Source organism: Haliotis rubra, unplaced genomic scaffold (assembly GCF_003918875.1).
Source record: "Haliotis rubra isolate DU_JTF1 unplaced genomic scaffold, ASM391887v1 Scf49, whole genome shotgun sequence".
In the NCBI taxonomy this organism is placed as follows: domain Eukaryota; kingdom Metazoa; phylum Mollusca; class Gastropoda; order Lepetellida; family Haliotidae; genus Haliotis; species Haliotis rubra.
In genome coordinates, this window is record NW_025767179.1 from 1,118,461 (window position 1) to 1,131,389 (window position 12,929).

At 38.5% G+C, this 12,929-nt stretch overlaps 1 protein-coding gene across 1 annotated transcript; it reads right to left on the reverse strand.

Annotated features, from left to right (window-relative positions):
* Positions 1-9,084: 9,084 nt before the first annotated feature.
* On the reverse strand, positions 9,085-11,183 carry LOC124291357 (neo-calmodulin-like). Its single transcript, XM_046728339.1, has 4 exons — positions 11,083-11,183; positions 10,826-10,969; positions 10,008-10,253; positions 9,085-9,251 (listed from the first exon to the last, which is right to left on the reverse strand). Exons 1-4 carry the CDS (start codon positions 11,159-11,161, stop codon positions 9,217-9,219), a joined length of 504 nt encoding a protein of 167 aa, XP_046584295.1. The 5' UTR covers positions 11,162-11,183; the 3' UTR covers positions 9,085-9,216.
* Between the last annotated feature and the right edge of the window lie 1,746 nt (positions 11,184-12,929).

Sequence of the window (12,929 nt, forward strand, 5' to 3'; positions counted from 1 at the left end):
AGGTGACACATGTTTTGGCCAATCACTTAATTGAATTAGGTGACGTCACACCAAGCTTCGTTTGACAGTGAGCTATGTATTAACTTTCTCTAACCAATGAATACACACCGTTTCTTCCGCTCAAGAGTCAAATATTATTTTAGGAGTCCAACATCAGTTACCTCCCCTTTCTATGACCGTTAAATGGACATTCACTATAAATTGTTTTCTTTGCTGGCGGGGAAGCAGTTTAGCTTCTCCAAATACACGTGTATGAAAGGCGGGAGTGGTTCACATAGCGGCGTTATTAGGGCGGGTAACATCTGCGCCAGTTACGGGTAGAAGGGTATATAGAGGCTGAAAGAAATCTAACTTGAATGAAAACACCCTTCTTAGGTCGTGCATACGGTGCTGCCACTGATAAGATAACGAGGCCCTTAACACGAGTAAAGAGCAGCCTTTTAAAATGAAATTTAATATATTGACAGTTGCACTGTCGCTAAGGTGTATATCACAGTTACGTGGGGGAAGTAGGAGCGGGAGTTATTCTGCACTTCCAGAATCCGGAACCCCGCTTTCCGAGCCATTCCGTTCACCAACGTATATATAACTATAATATATAAGCGTCATATTATACAACTCTGACTAAAAGTTTGGAAGATTTTCTTGTCTTGTCTTTTCATACACAATACAACGGAGGTCAGAGAATCCCACCAGTTTCGGCCACAGACTTCAGTAAGTTGTGTCGACTATCTAGTAGCCTACTCTAGATGTTGATTTGTATGTGTGAACATTTGCTGGACTGAATTCCTTAGGAACGGTACAGAAATTATGAGGTTTCGGGGCTTATTGTCAGTAGCTCGGAAATGGATTGACTGGACAGGTTGAGTGTCCTAAGCAAACTTGAACTCTTGTTTAATTTGATTATGTCTTTTTTACCATCGCTCATTCCTTCAACCTTGTGTAATAAGTAATCTGTGGCTGGGTAAATGTGTGTTAAAACGTATTGGTTTAATAAAAACTGGGTAAGAAACCCAAATGCAAAGGCACTTGTATACTATGTTTGAAATGTAAACAAGCACAGGAAGATGCACATTTATTCATTTTCCATGAAGATTTTCTGAGGTGACCATCAGCAGAGATTTATGCAAAAGTATATTTTTCTATTTTTAAAACAAAATCAAACAAAGCATTAAACCATGTGTATTCTGTGAGTGCTGACTAAGCGACAGCGCATTTATTGTTTGGATACAAGAACACAATTTTATAAATTCATCCGAGGGGTATAGTTTCTGTTATACCTCAGTTCTGTGACATGTTTGTCTGACGTATATATTTATCTACCGTTGGGGAAACAGTCTTTGATTATCTGTTTGATTGGCATTATAGAAGTTGGTGAATAACAATGCTACTTGAAGGATGACGATTTCTTATACCGTTATCGAGTCGTTGTCATAGGCTCTGTAACCTGTGTCTGATGTAGCTGAAATACCTAAATGATAAAACTGATTGCCAGGGAGTTGAGATTGATAATGCGATGTGCCGTTGAGATTGACATCCAATGATCGAGGGAAACAATACCAGCGCCTTGAGCATGCACTAGTGCGTGGATATGTGCGCTATATACATATCCTATAATAATAATAATTTTAATAAAAAAAATATTTTGCTGATTTCAAATTAATTCAGCCTTTGGTAACAGATATGTCTACAGTCCAATACGGTTCGCGATACATGACATAGGCGGATCCAGAGGGGGGGTGCAGGGGTGCGCACCCCCTCTTTTGTCCTGAAAGTTTATTAAATGACCATTGAAACTCGGGTGAAAGTGAAGTGTGCACCCCACCTTTCTCAAAAAGCTGTATCCGCCCCTGCATGAAGTCTCTTTCAGTTATGATATTTTATAATGGCTACTTTCATTCAGTAGGTGACGACAAAAACGAATTGTTCAGAAACTTCACTATGGTGACCCTGACAGAGGGATCAAATGATAAAGCCAAAAGTTGACATCAGTCAGTAACATTTGAGAGTTGATTTCTCTTCAAACCTAGTGACCTTAGTGCCACTTCATGGAAGACTGCATTCGTTGACGAGTCACGAGACAGTTATAGTTATAGAGTTGTTTCGCAAAGACTATAGTGCAGAGGTAACGTAGCGTACGGTCGTCAATTGTGTCTCTCGACAGCGGAATGTGACGTCATAATACACGGAAGCTTTCTCCGATTCAAATTACATGCATCATGCTTTCAGACCCATTGACAGTCGTTACCATATTCCTAAATTATAGGGGTAGAGTGAGTCAGCCCTTTTCTGTCATATCGTGTAGTCACTACACACAGGGTCAGTGAAGCGGACAAGAGACTACAATATGTCACCAGTGTCATTGGAGTGATTACTCTCAGTGATCTGTAAACTTCCACAACGGTCCCCAATACCTTGCCAAGTCTGCCCCACAGTCCCTGAACCATATTATTTACCCCCTCTGCCCACCCCTTACTGTAATGCAACAGCCTTAAATGAAGCAAGTCTACATTTTCCTCTGGTTCACTATGGCTGGGTCTCAAGTTACATGAAGCTGATTGTTTCTCCTAAAATATATTTTTCAGAGATAAATATCAATTTATACTTGACGTATCTTTGCAACTTGGGGGAAATATTTAATACTGTGGTGTTACGTCTCGTACCAGACTATATGTAGAAAGGATGCTTCATGTACAAGTAGTGATACTTGATTTCTGTAGCGTAACCATCAAACTCTGCGGGAGCCTCTTCATCAACCGATTATGTTCATAGTTATTGGGAGGTTTCAGAAACTCTTTGCCCTTCTCTTCTTTGAAGATTTGAATGGTACAAGTGTTTAAATGGACTGGAGATTTAACACAGACTAATTGTATTATTTAAAAAACTTATTGCTACATTTCAAGTTATGTCTTCTTGTTTATTTGTTCCTCACACAGGCTCTGTTAAACGTCTGTTATCCCTTTTGAATGTTGAGATGTGCAGCAGATTGAAAGGATCAGTTTTAAGTGTGCTGTTGTAAGAACTGTGGCTGGACTTATGATCAGCTTTGGTGTGCGAGAGTACGATGTATAAATGTGCTTTAGTATTTATGCTTTCATTAATAGAAGCAAAGAAACACATATTTTGCGTTTCCTACACACACTTGACTGACATACAGTAAACACAATTTCACATTTGTAAGGTAAACAGTTTTTATCTTTTTACTTTACCAACCTAAGTTTCCAGACAGGAGTATAATTCGTTTATAAATATTTACCACATACATGTATATATATCGAACAAACAGATGAGGTTGAAGACGAAAGTCAACGTGGATTTGATCAGGAAGCCTATACTTTCAAATATATGAACGTTCACACATATTTGTGTTGTACGGCGTTCATGTTAAAACCAGGCGTGTCACACATTAATTTGCAACCTGGAGTGACAGCAACAATGGGAGAGCGCTGAGATATATTGCATGAGTCTGGAGTGTGCTACTGTGTGCAGATGATTGTAGACGGTCTCCGGTGAGCTCTCTCAAATGTCGCGTGCTTATGTCACGATGTTGACATGTGCACTGCAGGCTGCTACGGAGATGTGGTCGTCGTGTGTCACATTCCTCCGTATATAGCAGCATATTTCGTCACGCATATCGCCATGTTTGGTTATAGTGTACATGTATCACACTCTGCCAAGCCCATACAACATATAGTCACATGTTGCTTAAGTAATAACTGGACGCTACCACCATAGCACGATCATATATTTCTAACTGTTCACTCCAAAAACATCTGCATGACGATGTTGATGAAGGAGAAATTAGTGCAAATACAAATTCATACTCGCTCTGCTTACATTCTACCAGAAGATGGGCTCTGCACGCCGAAGGCCGGTTCGATTCCCCACATGGATACAATGTGTGAAGCCCATTTGGTGTCCCTGCCGTGATTTTGCTGGAGTATTGCTAAATGCGGCATAAAAACATACTCACTCCACCTCTAGATTATTGTTATGTAAACAATCGAACCTTGGCCTGACAACCAGTGGTTGATAATATGAGCATCATGTACTTGATACTATTTATGTGACTACAAGCTGTTTTAACACGTACAACACGGAAGAGACGTTATTCCATTCATTGCTATCTACCGTCTGTGATTCCCCGTATAAAGTTTCCACCATATCTGTGGATTATCAAAGCGATGATGATATTGGAAACTAGATAAGATTTAAAAACGTTATTAAACATTCTTTAACTAGTCGACACATACGCTGAGGCTGGAGTAACTTATCTGTGAATTACAATCAGGAAAGTGGCAGGACATAATCTGACCTTAGGTCATCACAATGGAGTCGCCAGTCACGGAATTGACATAATTTGTTTGTGTGTTTAACGACGCATTCAGCAATGTTCTAGCTATATGGCGGCGGTCTGCAAATAATCGAGATAATCCAGTAATCAGCATCATGAGCATCGATCTTCAGAACTGGGATACGATGACATATGACATGTCATCGAGTATGACCACCCGATCCCGTTAGTCGGCTCTTACGATAAGCATGGGTTACTGAAGACCAATTCCAACAGGGTCTTCACGGGTAGTTCAAATGACATATGTTTGGTACTTCTACATCAAATTGATATTACGGAACTAAATTGCGTCCTTTGAGCTAACAAGACACCCATGACAATGGATTCGAATCCCGATTTGCTCCAGTTATGTTTCTAGTCTTGTCAGCACCATAAAAGTGCTCGTGGATTTCACCAAAGTGGTAATTTAAACATTTGAGACTTGCATCAGTTTGGCCTCAGTTCCCGCATTAGGCTGACACGGCGTCAGCTATCTTATTTCAAAGTCGTCATACAACTCAAAGCGACATTAATCAGATCCCATTCAGACAGTGAAAGACTTTAATAATTCTCATACACGTGATACCTGTTCAGATGATGCTATAAATTACCTACAGAGCGGAAAAGCTTCAGGAGAAGATGGAATACCACCGGAGTTCCTGAACTGTTCCAGTGACGTGCTCATATATTATCTTCATGTTTTACTTAATAAAATATTTGAATGTGGAAACTTTCCTACAGCTTGGAATATAGGTATGATTGTTCCACTCCATAAGTCAGGAGATAAGTCATACCCTAACAATTACCGGGGGGATTTCTATATTGAACGTTATGGGGAAAATATTTGGAAACAGTCTTAGAAAAACATTTGAGGGCTTGGATAGAACTGAACGGCTTAATATCCGAAGCCCAAGCTGGCTTTAGGTCTAGTTACTCTACCACCGACAATATATTCACCCTGCAAGCATTGATCTCTAATTATTTTTTTTGTGCAAACCACTTGGTAGGTTTTTCTGTGTATTTATTGACTTTAAAAATGCCTTTGACTATGTCGACAGAAACCAGTTTCTGTCAGTTTCAAACAGGGTTGTCATGGGAAAATGTTTAATGTACTTGAGAATATGTATGCATTAGTTAAATCATGTGTGAGATCAAACTAAAAAAGAACGAGTATCAACAAGTGTTCGACAAGGCTGTGTTCTTAGTCCTATACTTTCCACCTTTTTCATAAATGAGCTTTTGACTGAAATGTATGATAAATGTGATCACGGTATATTTTTTACACGGAATATTTATGATATACACGTAATGCTACTTTTGTTTTCCGATGATGTTACAATGTTCTCTTATACTGTTTCAGGGTTGCAAAAGCAATTAAAAGTGTTCCAATCTTTCTGTGAAAGATGTGGATTTCATGTCAATTTAGACAAAACCAATGTTATTGTATTCAGAAATGGAGGCATTGTTGCTAAACGTGAAAGCTGGGTTCCAAAATCTAAAATTTTTACCATATTATAAGTATTTAGGTATTCTATTTTCATCAGCAAAAGCATGTCAAACGCTTGCAGCTCAAGCTTCACGTGCAATGATGCCTCTGTTCACATTATTTCGAAAACATAGTTGCATATCCTTTCCTGAAGCTTGTAAAACATTTGATAGCAACGTTTCACCAATTTTACTGTGTGGGTCTGAATTATGGGGGCAAGATACTTTGAAGTTATAGCAAAATTTCACACACATAATAAAACGTTTCTTACAGGTTGGCAAATTCGCATCCAAAGAGGATATACTTGGTGAAACAGGGCGCCACACGATGTTTGTTTTAACACAGATAAGGCTTATAAAATACTGGATAAAACACTGCATATGAATTGCTCTAGATATCCATACCAATGCTATATAATGTTAAAAAAATTAGATGATGCTGAAAAGCAAAACTGGGTGTCAAATCTCAGAAATTTGCTGTTTCACACATAGGTTTTACCCACGTTTGGTTATCACAAAGTGTGGGTGATTCTATCTTGTTTACAACTATATTCAAACAACGGTTGAAAGATATTGATTGCCAAAATTGGCATAGTTTTATATCATCTTCGCACTATTTAAGTAATTATAGCAGCATTAAGTCTTTGTTGCAGCCTGAAATATATTTAATGTGTCTCTCGGATAGGTCTTTGCTAACAGCCTTATGTTAATTTAGAATAGGCTTCATGATTTTAATATTAATAACCTACGTAAAACGTATCATGACCTGAGATTAAAATATCTCCCAAGTCTATCTAATATTAATCACTATTCAGTGAAACTCTTGTGTAATATATTACATACAAATAATGAGGATACTTTACGAGCACTCGCCATTTTTCTTAAAAATGTATTTCTATTGAGATGTAAATGGAAATAGAAATATTGCTGTATTGTTCACCACGTGACATGTGTTCTATTAAATACAATTGTATTCTAGGCTGTGAGGCCGAAATACAGAATACATGTAAATACATATCATATCATATCAGTCAGTCATTGTTAATCATTGTGGAAAGAATGGAGTGTATAAATGTCTATTTCACAATATGATATTGTCATTACATTTACAGTCATTGATATAATTTTGATAACACTTATATGAAATGACATGCGTTTCCCCAATAAGATACACTTTTGATTAACGTTTGTTAATCTTGCATGTGAAAAATAAACATATAAGCTAATGAGATCTACGTATGAAATGAGTCTGTGTTGAAGACAAGTTTGATAAGCCTTGAAGCTCTGTAGTTTCAGGCCCCTGAAAAGATCGTGTCTATTTCACGTTGCCTCTGTTTACAATGTATCTCAGACCATGTGCATATGTTGATGAGCTTGGTGTCTCGTAAATCCACTTCCTAAACTAAAGCGGAATCCCGACTTCTTGTCTGACCTACTTGCTTTGTTTACTTAAAGGATTAAGTGTGTTTGAGTTCGAGCCTCTGGGTAAACAGGCTGGGTTCCACACTTCCAGACCTTCCTGTGTACTTGATCGTTGTGGGCCTTTGATTGGTGAGTGTTGATGCGGAGGATAAACACTAGCCAGATTTGCTTTGTTAATCAAAGACGAAGGTTTCACGAATTGTATACATGTATATGATAATTAATTAGGTCTTCTTTATTTATGAGAATACAAGCCACGCTATCCAGTCATGTGAGAGATAAATGAGCATGTACTTCCACCACAATGTATATTACTTTATAGTTTTTTTTTGTTTTTTTAAATTTTTTTTATTGGTTCCCAAGATTACAATATTGCAGATATACCAAGCCGTGATACGTACGGCTTAAAGTAATATGCATAATTCATTAAAAGCTAATGTACATGATGTACAGGTGAGATATTTTGTATTAATATATTGGCATGCATAATTCATTAAATAGATCTAATATTTCAAGAAACAGTGAGTCATCTAATATTTTAAAGTCGTTTATGAATGCAATTATTGCCTTAATGCATTAAAAAGTAACGTCAGTAATGTAAGCTTTGGAAATATAACTGTACCAAATGGATATATGTAGATTGGTTTGGAAAGGTGAAATTCCCTGCTTAATCTTCAGGTTTTCGGAAGTAACTTCATGGGGCCTAAATCATTTCAGAAACGGTAAAATATTTTAAATCTTGTGAATGCAATCCGTGCCTTAATGTAACTAACTCAACGTGTAATATATGTAGCTTTGGAAACTCTGTACAAATATATGTAGATTGAAGTTGACAGGTTTTCGACAAAACGTCAACAGAACATGTCTGATAGATTTCAAGCTTACGTAAACGTCGCTTTCGTTTTTTAGTTTAAGATAACACTTTCAGTCGACCAAAATAGGTCTTAATCCTTCTAAATCCATTCCGAAAAATATAATATGAATATGGGATTTTGTCCCTTTTTGAATATTTTAACGTTCCTTGTTTATAAAGGTCTACATGGCACTATATTTGATGCATGTGTCCGAGGAATCTCTTGTCTATACGCGCCCAAACAGAGACTTAAGGTAGACTATTTAAAGAGTAATTGTTTACTTGACAAAGGAGAGCTTTAACACTGAGGAGATCCCTTGCGGCAATGTGTATCTGTCATCAGCGATAAAGATGTAAGATATGCACATCTGTCATGTGGCTCACCATCCTGATTGCGGGAGCTGTGTAGAGGCTGTCCTATATTATACCAACATATAATAATAACCTTACACGGCATTTGACCTAAAACAGGATATGGTTGAATTAAATCTGGTAATAATCATGTCTAGACAAGCCAATCCTGTGTTTGACATCATGAGCTTCAGTGATTATAAGGCTGACAACCCTATTCATTAGTCCCGTCTTAAAACAAGCATAGGTTGCTAGGAGCATATGTTCTTTCCCGGAATCACCATGTTTAATGTGGGGCGGTGGGGTAGCCTAGTGGTTAAAGTGTTGGCTTGTCACGCCGAAGATCCGGGTTCGATTCCCCATATGGGTACAATGTGTGAAGCCCATTTCTGGTTTCCCCAGCCGTGATGTTGCTGGAATATTGCTAAAAGCAGCGTAAAACCACACTCACTCATTCACTCACTCATGTTTTATGTCTAATCACTGATGACGCATGGCATCTGGTTTCAAATTGTGAGTTTAAAGATGTTTTACTCGAAAGTTAACTTTCAGTGACTGTCCAGTCTTCTGACAGATAGAAAAAGACGTTCTTCAACACCATAATCAATTACAGACATTTGACAATGAAAACATGTAGCCATACAGACAATACTATTTATTGTACTATCACTATAAGCCACTGATTATGGAAGTAATACGTAAAGGTGTATGTGAGTCTGATATGTCTTGGCAGCGAATTCGAGAAGACATGAGGATATATCTGTTTCATGTCTCACAGCAGCCTTTTACACAACGTCTCTGCAAATTCTGAAACCAAGCAACAAGAAGTTTGAAAAACGATTCTTGAATCCGCTTTGATTGGTTGGTTGTTTAACGCCACACTCAGCAATATTCCAACTGTATGGCGGCGGTCTGTAAATAATCAAGTCTGCACCTGACAATCCAGTGATCAACAGAATGAGCATTGGTCTAATCAACTTGGATACGATGACATGGGTGGATCAACCATGTCAGTGAACCTGACCACCCGATCACTTCTTAAGACAATCATGGTTGCTGAAGATAAATTCTAAACCGGATCTTCAAAGGCGAATCCTATGAATTCTATGAAAGTGAGAGAGCATGTGAATTGCAGGCATGTGATAAGCGAATAAATATTCTGAGTATGTCCTCATCGGCATATATCCTGTTTATTTGAAATGACAAATGAATATATTACACTGCATTATCATTACTACATGCATCAACTGAATATATCAATGTATATTTTAATCATTATATTCATCAACTGAGTGTAATAGTATCATTTCCTATCCATATAGACAACAGCTGAATGTATTACTATATGTTAATTAAATGTTCAACAACCGAATGTGCTATTATTCATTCTAGTCAGTATATTCAACAACTGAACGTATCCCTATACATTTTAATCAGTATATTTAACAACGGAATTTACTATTATTCATTTTAATCAGCAACTGAGTTTATTACTATCAATTTGAATCTCTATGTTCTAATGTTCTCTACACTGTAAATCGAGTAGATATAAAAGCATCGTACCTTCATATTTTATTTTGTTTCCGGGGTGTATCGTGACCTCGCTCAGTCCCATGTCAACTTCCTTCTCCGTCAGCCTTTCTCCCACCATCATCACCACCTGCTTCAGCATGTCCACGTCAATCAACCCATCCTTGTGGGTGTCCAGCACCTCCAGGGCCTCCTTCAGGTGCCGCAACTCCTGCTCCATCGCGCCCACACGTTTCGACATCAACACGGCATATTCGTCAAACTCGATATAGCCACTGTCTGCGGGAAAACGTCATAATCAACTTCAACACTTATCTTCTGTAGTCCCGCTTTATCCATTACACATACGATTATAATACCTTATCTGTGTCTCTCTCTCTCTCTCTCTCTCTCTCTCTCTCTCTCCCCCAAAATACGGTTCATCGGAAATTAAAATGGATACCCCACCGAGACACAGTATACTACGACTGCTCTCTCTATCTCTCTCCCTATCTCTCATATCACCCACTCTCTATCTATCTATCTGTCCATTTATCTGTTTATCTATCTATCTGAGTATCTGTCTGTCTGTCTGACCGACTGTCTGTCTATCTGTGTGTGTGTGAGTGTGTCTGAAATGTACTCTGACGAATATGTTATGCATGAATTTAGCTGTCTTAATTGTGTTAGATCTGTAAATTAAAATACTGAGGCTTATGGTTCCTTTAGGAACTACAAAAGTCTGTATGCCAATAGTTTGACGAGTTTGCGAATTGGAAAATGTTCAAAAGCATATGGGAACACGTTCTATTTGTACTCTTCATATGGTCTTCTGTGGTTCAGCTTGTTATAGTAGGGGAGGTAAGTCTTACTGTCTCGGTCCACTTCTTTAATCATTGCTTCAGCGTCCTGAATCGTTGGGTTCATTCCCAGTAGGCGAGAAGCTCTCAGCAGCTCGTGGGAGGAAATGCGCCCATCTCCATTTTCATCGATAAGGGAAAACGATTTCCTGATCTCTGTCAACATGAACATGGAACAAATACATTCATCTCCATGCTGAACATCTATCAAATACTTCATGAAAAGTTACTCCGGGTACATGTGACATGCACAATGATCTACACACGACCTAGCAGTTCTTCGGGGTACATGTGACATGCACAATGATCTAGACACGACCTAGCAGTTCTTCGGGGTACATGTGACATTCACAATGACCTACACACGACCTAGCAGTTCTTTCGGGGTACATGTCACATACACAATGATCTAGACACGACCTAGCAGTTCTTCGGGATACATGTGACATTCACAATGACCTACACACGACCTAGCAGTTCTTCGGGGTACATGTGACATGCACAATGATCTACACACGACCTAGCAGTTCTTCGGGGTACATGTCACATACACAATGACCTACACACAACCTAGCAGTTATTCAGAGTACATGTGACATACACAATGATCTAGACTCGACCTAGCAGTTCTTCGGGGTACATGTGGCATGCACAATGACCTACACACGACCTAGCAGTTCTTCGGGGTACATGTCACATACACAATGATACCTGGACCCGATCCAGTAGTGTGAGATGGAATGGACCCGGCTGTTACTTCTCGAACGTAACTGTATCGGATCAACCAGACAGGTAGTCTGTGACCTTGTGAAATTAATACTTGGGCTACATGAAACACGTATTCCATATTTTCTATCTCGTTATGGTGATCTTGAGATGACATCACAGCTTTCGTCAGATTAAGAATACATTCAGCTACAATGTAACAATGATAAGCACAGCTCAATTGTGACTTTGTGTTGTAACAGCAGGTGACAAACCCTTAATCTGTTCCGGGGACATATCATCCATCGTGCCTGAAATAAAACATAAAGTCTGCTGGTAGTTACATCCGTACGGGATAATATTAATGTGTGATTCATTTATCGATGCAGTAAGAGTAACATTTGAAGAAAGGTAACATGTTATTACAAGACGTCTGCTCCTCCTCTGCTCATCTCCCTAGATAAATTAGTTTGGTCTGATACAAGCGATGGCAAACAGTCATTTTGTCAGTTTGTTTCTAAAAATTGTCCAATCAGCAATTAATCCCCCTTATTCACAACGCAGTATAGTAGACAGACATGTAGTCTACGAAAAGGAAAATTTGGCACACGTCACTGTTTATTATATACTGAGAGTAACAAATAAAGGAACACAGGAAAATTCAAGCGTTCTTTGAACGTTCCACCACCAGTTTTGAATAGCGTTGTGGGAGGAAATCTGAGAATAAATAAAGGAACACTGCCATGAAGTAGTGTTCCCTTCTTTGTTTCCTCAGTATTTAGAAATGAAAGAATATATAATTTATATTTATTGCGCATTTGGGGATGAAAAACATTAACTATCTGAACCATTCCAGACAATATAACGTTTGATGATACAGTCATCGTGTTCAATAAGAAACAAATACACATATTATATATATTCTGCAAAGTGTACTACATACGTGAACCAGTACGTGAATCCCAGTACCTTGTCGTGCAGCACAGAGTATTCCTTCAGCAGTTCTATGACAGGCAAACAGCCTACAGAGCACTATAGCAGGACTATGCAAATGTCGGCGTGTCCCTGGTCACAATAGGTGAAACTGTCGGAATCCTGCAATCCGATTACTACTCCTAAATCCATCTACCCAGACAAAGATTAGAGTATTATTGGCCCTACCAAGGAACAGTATATAGTGGAAATCTTAAGTAGAATATGATCCCTTGTATGATCGGGGGAATAAATCCAATGTGTTGTGATACAAAATATAAGTTACGACTACTTTATGTAGATGCGGCACCTGAGGTAAAGCGTGACGTCTCCAGAAATTGTAACGTCAGCTGACGTGAACTGAATGTTACTGGGCTCCAGGGCCCCGTTTCACAAAACTCTCGTAAGCCTAAGATCTCGTAACTTTTATAGTAGCATT

Bases quoted from the DNA above. Each gene is read 5' to 3' on its own strand.
- LOC124291357 (XM_046728339.1), bottom strand. From the start codon at position 11,161: ATGTCACATGTACCCCGAAGAACTGCTAGGTCGTGTCTAGATCATTGT. The intron at 10,970-11,082 runs GTCGTGTGTAGA...TCATGTTGACAG, and splicing joins GTACCCCGAAGAACTGCTAG to AGATCAGGAAATCGTTTTCC. The intron at 9,252-10,007 runs GTACGATGCTTT...GCTTGGTTTCAG, and splicing joins AAACAAAATAAAATATGAAG to AATTTGCAGAGACGTTGTGT.